We start from the raw sequence: 16,224 nt of genomic DNA, 5'->3' as shown, positions 1-16,224 counted from the left end.
GGAACTTTGCCTTCAGGGAATGCATGAGTGTATTTGCACACACGTGTTTATGTGTGTGACCAGAGAAAAGCAGGCACCCATCTGTATTTTGAGGAATCTCTTTGTTCTATTCATTATTGAGTAGTTGGCAAAGGCCATTTCGGTTCTGTGTAGTAATAACAAAACAAACAAGAAACTATGTTAAATATTAAGAAGCAAGGTTAAAAATTGCACAGTTTTGCCACTGTATAAATTGGTTATTCTCCCAAATCTTAAACACTTTATGCAGATTTGGTGGTGTTTTATCTAAAACGTACTGTAAAGACTCATAAGGATAGTTCAGAAAGCTTCCACAAAATAGTCTGATTTAGCCTGGAAGAGGGATGACTCAATGAGTACATATATCATGTATACAACCATGAGTATTGTAAAAACAAAATGACTTGAATGTTGTTGGGCACAAGAAAATATTTGATTAAATTGAGGCTGACATTTTTATAACCACAAATTGACTTTTACACAAAGCACAAGTAAACTGTGCCCTCTCATTTGGGATGCAAAAATGTATAAGTCATAGAATCATAGAATAGTTAGGGTTGGAAAGGACCTTAAGATCATCTAGCTCCAACCCCTCTGCATGTGTCTAAATACAAAGGAATTGAACAGATTTATGTAGAAGCACTGACTGCTAATAAGCAGTCATACAGATCCTGGCTTAAGTCTAAGAAAGTATCCTGAGAGCCCCAATGCTGTTCACTTTTGTTCACGCTCTTTTTTTCCTAAGAACTTACTGTAGGTTGCTGTCGGAGGAGGTAATTGAGAGGCTTTGACTCTTGCCCATTATGATTTTGTGATACTACTGTTGTCAGGAGTATGGTAGGTTATGAAAGTGGTATTAGGTAGGTTGAAGGTGTTGTGTTGGACAGGATTCAGGGTGTGTTTGTGAGGAGGCTGTAAAGTTGAGCATGTGGGCTAAGCCTGAATTCTGAAGTGCTTCAGTAGTAGTGTAATTTCAGTGTTTCACGTAACAGAAAAAATACTGCATTTTAATGTCACATACCTTGTTCTTTTTGTGATAGTGTGTGCACAGAAGGCTGAAGAGCAGGATATGTGCCTACCGAAATATGGAGACAGCTACAGGCTGTGTTGGCATATAGTGCATTGGCATATAGCATTCAGTACCTTGCTCATGCCAGGAAACACAGCTTTGAAAGGGCTCAAGACATAAGTCTGCTTTGAGTCTACTAGCTGAAGTGTGCCTTCTGTGCACTACCTGAGGGTAAGTGTGTGGATATTAATTTAGGTATCTTGCTTTAATTTACTGCAACCTCAGTGCAGAACCTCTCAGCCACTGTGACACCCACAGATGAGATTGTTTCAGAATAAAGGTTACAGAAGTGTCAAAATACGTGCTTAGAAGGTTTGAGTTGATGCGGAGGTTGTTCCTTTAACAAGTATAAAGTTTTCTGATCACCAGTGCCTAATTCATGCTAACTGTTCAAGCATGATGTTTGCAAGATTTGGACATTAGTCCAAAATGTCATGTCTGGAAACCGCACTGGACCATTTACGTGTATGTTAGACACTGCTCCCTGATGAACTATCCTGGTCACTGATACTAGCAGTGATATCCAAATAGCAAGTTAGGAGACCTGAATCTTCTGCGATATCTTTTCTAAATTGATGGTTGGAGTTTCGCAAAGAGGTTCATCTGGGTTTTGATTGTGCTGAAATAGAAGATGATGTCTTGCACCATCACATGTTTTGCAGACCTTTTCCCAAAGATATTGGGAACCTTTTTGTGAAGTGGAACCTGAGTATTACATTTTTGTGATGGTTTTATTTGTGCATTGTACTCAGACCTAGTTCCTCCTTCAGAACAGTAATTCTCTGACATTCATTTATTTAGATACCCTTAAATCCAGAGAACAGTTCTGTGTGTGCTTGGCTCTGTTTAGGTCCATTTTTCGTATCACTGTGAATTGTTCTTATGGTTCATTAAATCGACTTCTTAAATTGTATGAATTCTGACAATAGTTTGACATGGCTTAATTGCTATACAGTTTGTTCTGAAAAGCATATTTATTCAGAAGGTAATGAATCTTGTTTAAATATGGTCAACTGCATTGACTTTTTCCCAGTTTCATCATCTACTTACTACTCAAACATTTGGTAGCAGCCTAAGAATGCCATATCTGAAGGAGTTCTGTGCCTGTGCTAAGTTCAGTGTGATGGGAAGACTGTTCTGTCTGCAGTAGATCACAGAATCATAGAATACCAGATTGGTAGGGGTCCTTAAGTACCATCTGGTCCAGCCTTTCCTGTCAAAAGCACAGTCTAGAAAAGATGGCCCAATACCCTGTCAAGCTGAATCTTAGGAGTATCCAGTGCTGGAGGGTCAACCACTTCCCTGGGAAGATCATTCCAAATGGCTGATGGTTCTCATTGTGAAAAATTTTCCTTTTGTGTCCAACTGGGATCTCCCTGGGAGTAACTTGAACCATTGCCCCTCATGTTTTCCATGTAACTCCTTGTAAAAAAAGTCTCCATCATCTTTGTAGCCATGTAGTGGTAAGGTCTCTCCTTAAGCCGCCTTTCCTCAGAGGCTGGATGTTCCAGTATGTCCCTATTCACACGGAAAAATTACCCTTTCATATAAAAACAGGCCTTGATAAATTAGTGCTTTTGTTGTTTGCAGTGTATGATGCTTACTAGCTTGTGGTATGGGATGCTAAGAAAGTTCCCAGGTCAGTATTGTGTGTGGATGGCCACGTTCACTCTGGTTTTGCCTCATCTTGGCTGATAGTTTGTAGGGGTTGTAGGGTGACTTCTTGTTGCTCTGTATCTGGAAATGTTGTCATGGCTCACAGCTTGTGTGCAAAAATGCTTCCCTCCTTCTAAAATCCACTACACAATAACATCTAGTTTCAGAAAGAAAAAGAATATGTGAAAATTAGGGGTTTATTAAAGGGAATGACCCAGAGGATGAAAAGGTGGTGATTCTTTTAGCGTTCTTTATGTGTATTTATATTGAGCCGCAATCAGAACAGTCTTAAAAAAAGAATGGCATTACCAAAACTGATCAAAGAATGGAAACATACCCAAGCAAAGAAAACAAACTCTGATAAATCAAATATAAAGGTATAATAAGGCACACCTAAAGGGATCCTGAGAAACCGCTGATGGCATCAAAGCAGTAATGTAACTTTTCTGGTGTTTCAGGAGTAAATCTGGTGTTTTCAGGAGTTTGCTTCTGGTTAGGTAAGATGGTTCAAGGAAAACCAGGCTGTAGCAGAAAAACTTTCTTTTTTTCTGTTGCTAGTATTTTCTGTGGAGGAGTTAATGGCAGACTGGATGTATTACTGTCAAGAGCCTCTTGGGAGGGGAGTCTGGCTGTATTGGAGCAGGTGAGGAATGATGTGGGCACACAGAGGAGATAAGGCACGTGGAATGGCCAAGCCTACCTGTGGCCTAGAGTATTACTAGTATTTTAGCAGCAGGTTTTTAAATTGCTACAAAGTGTGAAATTCCTTTCATCAGCCACATGCAGTTCCTCTGCTCTTCCCTTTACTCTGATTCAGCTTGTCTGTATTACCCTTTTTTATAAACCAACTCTGGGAAGTGATCATGTAAAAGCAAAAATGCCCTTTTCAGGGACCCTTTTTAAAAAAAAAATTAGGTTATTTCAGGTTTTGAGCAAGGATCAAACAGCTTTGCGCACTTGCACTGTAGTTGCTGAATTTCTCCTTCTGTTTTTCTCTCCAGTCATACTTTGTCATATTTATGGTGCTTATATTGATGGGAGTTTGTTTGTTTTTTATAGTGACTACAGTTCCTGTCTCACCTCTTTGATGGAAGAGGACTATAACCCAGAAGTGAACTCTCCACTGTAGAACAAGAAGCCCTTGTGGAATAATTGTGTCCCTTTAAAAGCAGCAGCCAGTCTACAAGAAATAGAGTAGAAGAAATTATTTTTGGACCTGGCATTTTTTTCGTTCATGTGACCTATGTTTCAGCATGTAAATGGTGAACAACGAGGAAAACATTTGTGCCTGCTTTTGAGCTTTATATCAAGTAGTGCTTAGCTCTGTGGAGCGTTAGCCAACTTACGTGAAGACCAGAGTATATCCTAACTTTCTTTTTTTAAAAATAGTATACCTTTTTTTAGCAGATGTATGTGATAAAAATGAAGTTTATATTTTAAGAGCATTTGGGCAGATGCTTCTTGTTTAGATCTCAGCATTTGGGGCAGAAGTTTTTACGCAACATCGTCACTTTTCCAGAGAGTTCAGGCTAATCTGCTGCAGATCATGAATTATCCAGCAGACTTGGGTGTATCTGTTCAGTATTAACCATGGTGTTGCTCTGAATACTGTCATGCACACTTGACAAACCTTTTTGTAATGTAAAGCCTGACTTCTGCATTACCACGACCAGAGGAAATTTAATGAGGTGAACGTGGTCGTGGCTCTTTTTTTTCAATATAAATTACCTTCTAGGGTATCTTTTTTTTTTCCTTTTTTTTTTTTTTTCTTTTTATAGTGAGAGAGCAAAGAGAAGTTAAAATGAGCAGTTGAGGGAGTGAAGGGCACAGTTGGCACGAAGTGCGGCCTCTCGTGCTCTGCTTCGAGACGCACTATTGCCTCAAGGCTGGCCTTAGAGCATACTGGGGAGGGAAGGAGCCCACAGGTCAGTAAAGCACAGAAACTGAGGACATTGGACTGCAGAGGCCAAACTCAGGGTAAGTGACCATGTGTACTTACTGCTTTGGTTATGTAGTGTTGACTTGTTCATAGGTAAATTAAAGTTGAAAAAGAAACAAAATGGTAATCTGGAGAAGCTTCCATAGACAGAATTCAGTTATACAGAGCAATAATGGAATTTTCATTATTTTGAGCAGTGGAAATTGCTATGACACGTTGGAAAGAGCAGTCCAGTTTCAGATTGCTCACTGAGATGCCTCAGCTGCTCTTCAGTTGAACTTCCATTAAGGTCCTTCAAACACCTTGTTTTCCTAACCATTTGGATTCTTAGCTATAATAGCAGCTTCAGCATGGGATATTCCCTGTGCATGACAGTTAGGGGATCTGGATATGACTTTAATTTGGAGGTGCAGGAGCTGGCATATGGTTGTCTATCAGGTCTCTGATCTGCTCTCAGCATCCAGCATCGCTGGTTTGGTCTTATTTGATTTACAGCACCTGGAATAAGACATGCAGTGATTAACCCCTTGTAGACTGAGACATTGAGCAGTGTATTAGAGCCCCACATTCTGTCATGTCTTGATTTTACACGTTTTTGCATTGTATGGCTTTCATGTGCTAGTTGATCTACTTCCTTCCCACCTTCACACCCATCCTATCACGAATGTTATGGGTGTGCTCATTGTAAACAGGAAGTAACTGGGAATGTTTAAGTTCTTACCTGTTTTGGTCAGAGGAACAAAGTCAGCAGGGAAAAAAGTACTGAAGTGTAATACGAAAATACAGCACTTTGCCCCTCCTATTCACGTAGGCCAAGCTTTGGGAAATAAATGGTATTAGTATTTCAGTTTGGAAAAGATGACAGAGAATGTTCTTTTCATTTACAGATCCTGGCCATGAGGTTTGATGCCTCATTTTATTGAAGGGAGACACTGGACCTAAATGGCGCAGCATGACTTTGTTCCTGCCTGGCTTAACTTCTCAACACCACAGTCAACCAAGGTAACATTAATCCAGATCACCTCCTTTTACAGCTATGACAATAATAACAGTTTAAAAATTGCTCCAGAGTTTTGTTGAAATTAGAATGTTTAACTTCTTTTGTGTTTATAAAGAAGGCTTTTGGAAACTAACACGGGCATAATGTTGGTTGTCTTTATTTCAAAAAATGTATCTTATTTCGGAGGAGGAACAATCTTTGTGTTCAGACGTGGAAGTAGTTCATGTCTTTGTGTTGAGAATTGAGTGGGATCCCAGATAGAAAATCATTAAAGAAATGGTTCTTAATCTTTGTGAAGTCAAGACTCGAGCTGCCACTTACTTAGAATTCAGCATATAATTTGGGTTTGATTTATGAAGATAATCTGACACTTGCTGAGTACTGTATTGATGATGAGCCCTGGGGCTCTAGCTGCAAACTCAAAAATACTCATTAGTTTTTTGCAACTTTAAAATGAGGGCAATTTGCCAGACACCTTTCTGAGACTGATTCCAGAGGCGCCTTAGGCTGACCCACGACTTCAACAGTTTGTGTTACTTGTGCATGGCAGAGAAGACAAACATTTTAATATCAGAACAGATCATGGTCAGCAATGTTGATGAATAAGAAAGAGTATGGCTTTCACCTTCATGCTTAAATACGAGAACACACAAATAATGTAAGGATCATTTTGATCCATTTAAAACAAACCTTTAGCTTGAAAGTTAGTACATGAAAATTAGTACAGGAATATGAGGGTTTGGTTTTAATTGTTTTTCAATTAACAGAAATATTGCTGTTGGACCAACAGGCTCCTGGAATGCCCTAATGAATGCTTTATTAAACCACTTTTTACTTTCTGCAGTCCCCTGCAGCCACCTTTGAGAAACATGGAGAGCATCTTCCACGGGGAGAGGGCCGCTTTGGCGTGAGCCGTAGGAGACACAACTCTTCGGATGGATTTTTCAATAATGGGCCCCTCCGAGCTGCGGGAGGTGAGTGAGAAGGCTCAGAATGCAGCCTGAGAGCAGGCATTTCGAAATGTTCTACAGAATGAAGAATTGTGCAGAATATAACCAGCATTTTTACCAAACTCTACATTCAAAATGTCACATGAGAAATTTGTGTTGTTCTCTTCTCCCATGCCATGTGCTCAGGCCTGAAGGGTTTTTTGTGATAGCTGTATGTGCATTGTGTAGCTTGGTTTGTTTGCTGATAAAATCACACAATAGCTTAATAAGTTTGGCATAATAGGTCCTTAGTGAACACTGAATTCACAACAAGAACTGCAGCCTGATATCTCCGGTATTCTCCATGCTGTGTTGACTTTTTTAATTGCATGCTTTTCTTCTTTTGTTTAGACTGCTGGCATCAGCCGTCCCTTCTCCGCCATGATTCTGTAGATTCTGGTGTTTCTAAAGGAGCTCATGTTGGGCTTTCTGGCAGTCAGCCTGGCTGGCACGGTCCTTCTCGGGGCCATGATGGTGTGAACCAGCGTGGTGGAGGAGGAACTGGAGTTCATCGCCACTGGAATGGCAACTTCCATTCTCGGAAAAGTTCCGCCTTTCAAGAAAAGCTGCCTGTTGAATCCAGGGAAGAGAAGAAGGAAGATAAAGAGCAGTTGCAATTTGAGGAAGAAGACTTTGTAAGTTGTAGCTTCACACTAGAAGTAGCACCTGTGAGAAGTGGCTTTTCACTTCTCATTTATTAGCATTGATAGGCGGCAGGGATCTGGAGTTGCGTTCCATTCCATGTTTGAGATCACAACAGATTATTCCAGTGCTAATTGGCACCCAGAGTCCTCAGGACTTGATGTCCTGTTGGATTATAGGGTTTGTCACATACGTTTTAACCGTATGGTTATTGTGAACTGAAGACTGTATTGTAACACACAAGCCAGATTGTCAGCAAAACCCGTAAGGTAATACCTGAGTCTGCCCAGGAAGAGCAGTTGTATTGACTTCATGGCTCTGCTTACAAAGCCTTTTTTTTTTTTTTCTCCTAAGTACATCTATTCAGCTTATTTTCAGTCTGCATGTTGTTCCTGTCTCCTGCACTGTGGTCCATGTTGGTGTTTGTGATAACCTTTCCAAGCTTATTCATGACATGCTCAGGCCTTTGCAACCATCTGTCTTGAGTCTTCTGGAATAGTATTTTGTGATCGGAGATGGTTTTCTATCTCAATTTGTGGATTCAGATTTCTCAAGATATTTCTTCCATCAGTATCTCCAATTCATGTTCCTATCCAGCATTCTGATTCACGTGGTATTATCAGTATGATAGGCTCTTACATCTTGGCTCTATTTTACCGGAATGTCTTCAGTTTTCCAAACTTTACCAATAGTACTTGGACTCACGGTTTTCATCCTTACCATGTGCATTCTTTAATGTTATTGCTTTGAGACATACACACCTTTTGTGCTTTCTCTTTCCAATTAAATGCATTCCCCTGTCCCTGAAGACCACCCGTTTTGCTTTTTGCATCTTGTTTCTTGCTATCTCTAGTCTCGTAATAACATCAGTATCATCTGTAAGGTTCTGGTAACTCAGTCCCTTTATCTAATGCAGTTCTTCTGACTTTATCTCCAGTGCTAAAGCCACTGCTGCATCCAGTAATGAGAGTTTTTGGTGAGAGTGTGCACCAAGAACATAGTTGTATCACCATGTTGAGCTTTTTGCTCTCCTGTTCAGCATTTATCTCTGGAAAGCTGTTTACAGCTGAAATTGTCATGGCAGTTTGATGGCACTGCTTCTATCAGGAAGTTAGGAGTTGGAATGAAATATATGAATGCCTGTAGCTGCTTCAGGCCAAAATCTAGAGTCTTAAATTGTAAAACTTAAATTGCCACAGGAGCCAGTTTGATTTAAGGTGCTGGGTTTTGTCACTGAGGTGTCTGGGGGGTGATTGCATGCTCTTGTTCAGCTGCTTCTGCTGGGAGTGGTAGCGTGCATGATGGGGCGGTTAACACCTGGAGAGCAGTGATAAAGCTTGTGTGTGGATTTCAGTTAATCTGATTTCTCAAGAATTTCTATAAGCCACCTCTTTAATCTGTCAAAAGCTTGATGAAATATAAAGTTACTGTAATGACTGGAGCTGTGCACTGTCATAGTCTATCTTGGTCTTGATCTTTCTTCCACATCCTTCTTCATTCTCTTCTTCAGTGCCTTGACAAGTGCCTTTCCCCATGTGCAGGGCTGTTGCTTCTGTAGTTACCTCCCCCATTTTTTTTCTAGATGACCACATACTGTTTAGTAGCAAGCATTGCTAAAGAGCTCATGTATTGTCTTTGCCATAGGTGGTGAAACTAATGTATACTGTGCCGAAGTATGTGGCTGTTAGGCCTGTGTGGCTGATGACTTTTCCTGGAAGGCCTGCAAAATAGTTTGTTAGTCCTAAATTCTCCTGTGGTATGAGCACGCCTGCTATAAAACTGACCTGTAACTAAAAAATGAAGCACTGAAACAGAGGAATTTCCAAGGTCTGAAGCAGGAATTTATGCTATGGTGTCACATTTTTTCCAAACTCTTATAAACAGGAATGCCTACTATTTCAGAAGCTCATTATTAAAGACTTACACTGTTGCCACAGTAACTAACATATGAAGAATTCATTAAAAAGAGGAAAAGGATGGCTTTATTTTGAACTGAAGTTATTTGGGATGGGGTAAGAGGAGTAGCTAATCAGGAAAGCTTGACAATGAATGTTGAGATTTTCTGTACTCTGCTTTGAGCTTGGACATGTCCTTAGTTGTTCTACTAAGCTGAATTCTGATACTGAATTAAAGGTAAGTCTGCAGAGATCACCGAGTATGCATGCGATATTGTCCTGACAAGCGGACCCTGAAGCTTAACGTTAATTTACATGTAGTTTTTTTGTCAGTAATTGTATATGTATTCATTATTCCTTTACATTAGGAGTCTAGTATTGCTTCTGGGTGGTGGTGTGTTGTGGGGAGTTTTTTATTTGGTTAATAATTGTAATTATTATATAAAAATATTTGGGAAATTAGACTAGAATCTTCAAATACTGATGATGTGGAGTCTGTTTTATAACTCGAGCTGCTGATTAAATTCTTAAATCTTTCATGTGTTTATTGATTGGTGAAATCTACTCAATTGTATAGGAGGAGACTAAAGGGCTTATCTTGAACCCACTGATAGTTCTGTTGAAAATACAGCAGAAGCCAAGGAGAATACAAACTTGATTTTCGGATGTCTTGTGACAAAGCACTCTCTTCTAATTCAGATGCTGTTCGGAGAAATTCACCTGTATTCTGGGTTCCTAGAAGCATAATATTATATTAATGATGAATTATTTTGTTATGTGCAATATAACGATACACTCATTTGCATTGTCTTTCTACAGCCATCTTTGAATCCAGAAGCTGGAAGACAAAACAACCAGAACAAACCTTTAGGGACACCTTCTGGAGTATGGGGTAGGTAAAGGTATTTACATAGCTGTACAGAATTTTCTGCTGAAGCAGAAAGGTGTTACCAATGATTTACATGGTATTTTTTTCACTCCAAACTATTTTAAAGACTTGAGTGAAACTTTGTTGTTTTCCTCCCACAATCCACTAATCTCTTGGCTTTTTTGTCTACTTGAAACTGTGCTTGTCATTGAAAACTACTGGTGGCAGTAAAGTCACTGTTCTGCCTTTGCTTCCTGGCTTACTCCAAGTTTATAATTTCAAGACCTCACTTGAAGGGCAGAGTAGATTTGACTGAACTAGACCTCAGTTCCTGACTTGTGATCTTTGTATTTGAAATAGAGCAAAATTGTCCTAATTCTGTGGTTTGGATTTACTTGATTTTTTTTTTATTTTTTTTTTTTTTAACTCAGAACAGGCTTGCTTTTTATTTTTGGTAGGCAAATATATGGAAAATAGAAATAAACAGGGTACGAGTTATGGCAATTAAATTCAGGTTTGTTAATACCTAGTTAGAATGTAGCTGCATCAGTTGGGTTAGATACAGTAAATAGTACAAATAAATCAAACCCACTTCTTGCTGCAGTACTGGATTGTATTCAATAGTTATTGTTCAGCTGCAAAAATAATAACAATCAGCATTTATGTGGCTTTTACCTGTTTTTGAAAGCACTGTGTCTTTTGAGGTATAACTTATGCAGTGTATTTTTGCTGTGTTAATGGTTTTTCAAAAAGATGCTGGTATCTGCTCTGATTCCTGTAGTATGGTGGAAGGCTGTTAGCTGATATCACTTAGTTTTTTTCCCTTCAGCATCAAGGGAGCTGTTGTGGTTAAATGAAAAAGATTGGACTTTGACATCTTTTTCCAGTATCTTTGCTCAAAGCTGAAACAAAAGAACATTTAATAGCAGTCTCAGAATCAGACATGTAGAACCTAAGATTGAGAGGGCAGAAACCAGAACAGTGTTCTGAAGCTGTTACGAAACTGAACATCTGTATTTCAGAATCTTTCTCGTTCTGTTCTTACAGAAAACCCCCCTAGTGCCAAGCAACCTACCAAGATGCTGGTCATCAAAAAGGTTTCAAAAGAGGATCCTGCCGCTGCCTTCTCAGCTGCATTTACATCACCTGTTTCTCACCTGGCAAATGGCAACAAAGCCACCACCATTGTCCCAAGTGTCTACAAAAATCTGGTTCCTAAACCTGCAGCTCCTCCTTCCAAGGTACAGGAAAAGTTAGTGAACTGCAGACCAAGGGAGAACTCTGTCCCTTGGCAAGTGAATCAGTCCCCTAACAATAGCAGGAGCTGGGATCCAGTAGTTTCTGGGGTAGGGGCTTTCAAAGCAGAGGTCTGTTTACTACTAAAATTGTTGTTCCCTGTTAAAATGCCATTTGGTCTTGTCCATACAGAGAATTAACTTCTGACTATAAAAATGTTTGAATGTCTCATGTATTAGACAAATCCTTACCTAAATTAGACAAAACAAGCAATGCTGGAGAAGTGGAATGTGTGCTAAGATGTGCTTGAATTGTTCACATGACTACCTTGAAAAAAATCTTTATTTGGGTTACAGCACTTTGATGTGTTTAAAACACAATTGAGGCAAAGATCAGATTAGATTGTAACATCCTGCAATTTAGCTCTAGTTTAGTTGAGCCTCAAAGACAACCTGGAAAAGTAATGGGATTTGTGCTACAATTCTTTTACTGAAAGAAATACGGGAGTGTTGGGAAAAAAAAAACCCAAGTATTTTCTTTTGTTTCTTAGTTCTATGCTTTATCTTGCCCTTTATTCCAGAGAACCTACATGTGTAGATGCCTTAGAAACTTTGTAGGATTGATAGGAAAAGTATTTAAGAAGCTAAAGGAAATTACTGGTTTGGTGGATCTTTAAAAGTGTGTCAAAATACTTCGAGTTCTGAAATTTAATTTATTAATTACTAATGCTGGCTGCAGCATTCCAGCAAAATCTTCCCTGTGATTAGTCTTACACTCTTCAAAGGCAAAATAGGAAAGATTAAGAACTTTTTTTGTGAGAAAGCAAGTTTTAGAGCTTCTTTCCTGTTGATAAGTTTTCCTTAATTCGGGCTAAATTCTGCCAGCTACAGGAAAAATCCTAATGGATAAAATGATTATCAGCTAATCTTGTGTAAACCCTTATTCTGACAAATGATCTCTTCCTCAGTGAGATGGGGTAAACTGACCCCATTTAACAGGCTATTAATAAAAGAGTTTTTCACTTTGCATAGTTTTCAGTCCATAATGTACTTGTTTGGAAGAGTTAAACAAGATGCAGCTTGTGATGGATAGGGAGTCTCCTGTGGCTTTTATTTTTGCTTGTACAGCTTGTTTGATATATGTGTGTATATAGTCTTACCTGGCTTTAGTCTGGATGTTTTGAATGGTCTTTGAAACAAAAAGCCAAAAATACAGTTTCTTTGCAGGCTGTTTGATTGTCTCTTTGATTGTTTCAAAGTAAACAGAATTTTAGTGAACAGGAATGCCAACAGCTTTTCTCGCTTAGCTGCTCTTGAGGGCAAAGATAACTTGTGAGGTCTTAAAGTTAGTGCTGTACCAGGTGTAGGGATTGAAAGGTTGAAATGTGGTTGTGAAAGCTATGTACATGTCTTGTTACTGTTACTGTTATTGAAGGTTTTCCTAACTGCATTCTGAAATTAGACTTGGAAGTTTTGCTTCTTCCGATTAAACAAAAAATCCATTAATCAGTGCTCACAGTTGGAATAAACCCTTTAATTTGTATAGAGAATTAGGTAAATATGGTCTGTTCTTCTGAGGCAGCCTTGTGGGTGGTATGGAAGTTCACCTTAAAAATAATAGTAGGGCTTCTTTTTGTTAGCTTGTTTTACATGTTAGGTAGCTCTCATTTGCATTCCAGATTGTGAATCTATATTTAAATCAGAGATTGTGGCAATATGCAGTGGTAGCTGCCTAAGTTCCTTTTAAGTAAGTATTTACTGTACTGAACCAGTTGGTAAGCCCAGATTCATACCTGAAGTATTACAGTATTGATAATATATGAAATGTTATTTGGCTAGTGGAGGAGGTTATAGGCCAAGAGATCAGTCATTTTAAGTAAGCATGTTGTAAGTATGTACTTACTACGTGTGTATGCATGACATGGTGCTGTGATTGTTGGCCAGTATACTGCTCCTCAGTGGTGGCAATTGCAGCAGGGAAGAATTGTTTGCTGATGTAATCAGTAGCAGTTCTGTTAATGAATGGAGATCGTGTAGCAAAGCTTAATAAAGGGATACCAGCATAGCCTTAGCAAGAAAACCTGTGTGCACGATGCCTTTTTTAAAAGGTACAGACATAAAGCAGCTATGGTAGGATGCATTATGCTAGAGACTTCTAGAAAGTTGTGCAGGAGTTGCAGTGCATTAAGTAGCAGAGAGCTCAAAATGTCCTTTTGACAAAGACAGTGATACTGGAAAGCTGTCACAGGCAAACTGAGTGAGAAATGTTTTTTTGTTAAGTTATACTGAGTAGTGTTGAAAGGAAGAGAACTGGTGTCAGTGAAACAGGTGCATTCCTTCTGGGCTAATTGTGATGGCTCACAGTCAAGAAATCCATGAGGGTCATAATCTGCAAACGATTCCTTTTGATACTCATCTCTAGTTGTGCTTGAATCTAGTGGCCTCCCTAAGGAAGCAGTAAGGGTCTGTCTTTGAATTTGTCTGAAGTGCCCCTTTGTGGAAGCTGGGAGAACAACAATCGGCAACAAAGAGCTGGGCAGCCAAACAGTACAGCCATCAGATCTGTGGAAACTTCTTTGTCACAGTAATTTTAGTACCAGCCAATATTGCACAGATCAGGATATTTTCTAGGTTTGAAGGGAATGTTTGGAATGTGTGCTGTGAATGCCGAATAATCTATTCAGTAATGTGGACTGCTCTTGTTTTTAAGTTGGAGTGGAAGAGTAATGCTGATGGCCTCCCCTACTGATTTGTTTATTCAAAAATGAATAAAATAACCCAGTGGAGAGTGAGAACATACTGCAATAATGGCTTCTGCTCTCATTGCTTGCAGAATGTTTTTTCAGTCTCAGATTTAACTGGATCCCACTTGTGCATGAGTTATTGAAGCTGGCTTAAAAAGTCTGATGGGTCACAAGAGCCAGTATGTTTTAATGCTCTGACAGGTGTATTTCTGTGCTATTTGATAACAAGTTTCTTGGTAGGATCCTCTTTGTAAAAGACTTAGCAGTTCACAGTGTTTGTCCTTGGTTGATAAGAGAGGCTCAAGGATAACATTCCAAACAACAAAACCTTATCTTTGTTTTTCAAAGTCTTTGTTTTTCAGCCAAATTGCTAGTGTGTTTGAAGGGGTACTGCAGAGTATGCAGAGCAAAACAGCAAGTGCTCATGCACTTTAATGAACCAGCAGCTTTTCCTCCTTTTTTTATTACTTTTTTCCTTGTAGTTGCTAAATCAGTGCAATGATGGACACTTTCAGAGCCCTAGGAAATAAATAATGTGCATTCTCAGCCTGGACAGAAATACTCCTTGATAATGCTGCTTCCTCGCACAGGGGAAGGTCCTGTCAAGTGTTGCAAACCCTTTCTTTGTGGCATACAGTGCTTCCATATGAAATGTGAATTTAATTGGCATTCTTACTGCCCATCTGTGGGTAGCTGTAAGATTACATTGCTTTACTTGGTGGTGCTTCCACTTAATGAAGAGCAGTGCTGCATTTTCTGAGATCTAATGGTGTTTTACTGGAGGGTGGTGCCCGTGAAGCAGAACTATGTGTGATTTGGGGGAAACAAGAAGACAGAGGAACAAATAATTGCTGTCAAGGTAAATTTGATGAGACTGTTCTTGTAGAGGGGAAAGAAATATCCACTTAACAGACAATGTTGATTTGTTTTATTTCTTGCAAGCAACCCCTTTTTGTGCCTTACCCTTTACTGACCAGTATCTTGTGTTCTCTTCAATATAGCCAAGTCCATGGAAAGCCAACAGAAGTGAACACAAACCAGGCTCGCTTTCCTCCAGCCGTGACTCTGCCTTTACCAGTCCAGTGTCTGTAACCAAACCAGCGGTACTGGCGAGTGGCTCAGTCCTCACCTCTCCCAAAGAGGTAAGGGGTTGGGTTTGGGAATAGGGTGGGAACTCTTGTCACTGTCACCTGCTGTAGCTGAAACATAAGGTCCTTTCTGTATATGGTACCTACCTTTGCACCCATGAAGAATGAGTCGCTTGTACATTCTTAGCATGTTCTGCCACATCTGATACACTAAAAGAAATAAAAATGTGGTTTACCTGAATATAAAGCCATTGGTGTTTGAATGTATTAGAATTTTCCTCAAATATGAAAAAACACACTAATGCTTTAAATAGTGTTGCATAACTAGACATGCACAGACTTGGTGGTACTGGAGTGCAGATACCAAGTACTGATGTAAATAGATAAGTAAACTGATTCCATGTGGTTCTTCAGTATGAGGAAAGAAGGGGAAGGAGAACAATCTGCCTCATATTCTTTCTCTAGGAGCACAACAGGACAAGCAGTGACCTCTGAGGAGGTTGGAGGAGTTTAACATGTGTGTATGTGTCTTCAGCTACAGTGTCTGGTTTTAATTTTGGTGTTGGAAGGAAGTAATGTGCTGAGGTGGAAACTGACTCCCTCTGGTTTTGGTCTGAAGTACAGAGAGAGCCTTGGTGTATAACTCTAGTAATGTTTCAGCAGTAATGATGATATAACATGTTTTGGCCAGCATTCCTATGCCTTGCTCCGTAGCTTGTATAGAAAATGCTGGTTTGGACCTTGGAAGTCCACGACGCTAAATAGAAAAGTGGCACTGAATAACTTCTCTCCTCTGCTTCTCAAAATTTTTGTGAGCATATGTAAAAGGAACACAAACAAAACCCAAGACTGTGATAGATGACATTCATTCAAGTGTAACAGCGGGTTGGGGTTTTCTTCTAGTTGTGCATTTGTCTTCTTCCTTTGCAGATCTTACTTCCAAAATACAGCCTTGTCATCTTCATGATTCTCTGCTTTGCAGGCTTTACAGTAGCATGTACTTTCCTGCTTTAGCCACTGCTGAGTGTAAAAGCAGTCATTAAAAAGCAATAGTTAACAAGCATAGGCCTGTCACTGACAA

At 39.5% G+C, this 16,224-nt stretch overlaps 1 protein-coding gene across 3 annotated transcripts in view; it reads left to right on the top strand.

The window, feature by feature from the left end:
* Nucleotides 1-16,224, top strand: part of GPBP1L1 (GC-rich promoter binding protein 1 like 1) — a 33,617-nt gene that overhangs the window by 11,910 nt on the left and 5,483 nt on the right. For 2 of the 3 annotated variants that reach the window (XM_057432344.1, XM_057432345.1), the window contains 7 exons: nucleotides 3,803-4,720; nucleotides 5,570-5,684; nucleotides 6,527-6,656; nucleotides 7,023-7,306; nucleotides 10,028-10,100; nucleotides 11,124-11,317; nucleotides 15,057-15,197. In XM_057432344.1, coding sequence (XP_057288327.1) covers nucleotides 5,625-5,684; nucleotides 6,527-6,656; nucleotides 7,023-7,306; nucleotides 10,028-10,100; nucleotides 11,124-11,317; nucleotides 15,057-15,197 — 882 coding nt within the window. In that variant the 5' untranslated portion in view covers nucleotides 3,803-4,720; nucleotides 5,570-5,624. The remainder of the gene's footprint in view (nucleotides 1-3,802; nucleotides 4,721-5,569; nucleotides 5,685-6,526; nucleotides 6,657-7,022; nucleotides 7,307-10,027; nucleotides 10,101-11,123; nucleotides 11,318-15,056; nucleotides 15,198-16,224) is intronic. The other variant, XM_057432346.1, reaches the window with a different exon arrangement.

The sequence above is a fragment of the Pezoporus wallicus genome, unplaced genomic scaffold, assembly GCF_028554395.1.
Source record: "Pezoporus wallicus isolate ANWC-B61680 ecotype Strahan unplaced genomic scaffold, APGP_CSIRO_Pwel_v1 contig_14428, whole genome shotgun sequence".
NCBI lineage: Eukaryota > Metazoa > Chordata > Aves > Psittaciformes > Psittacidae > Pezoporus > Pezoporus wallicus.
The sequence above is the reverse complement of the archived record's forward strand: the minus strand, read 5'-3'. Positions and strand labels throughout refer to the sequence as shown.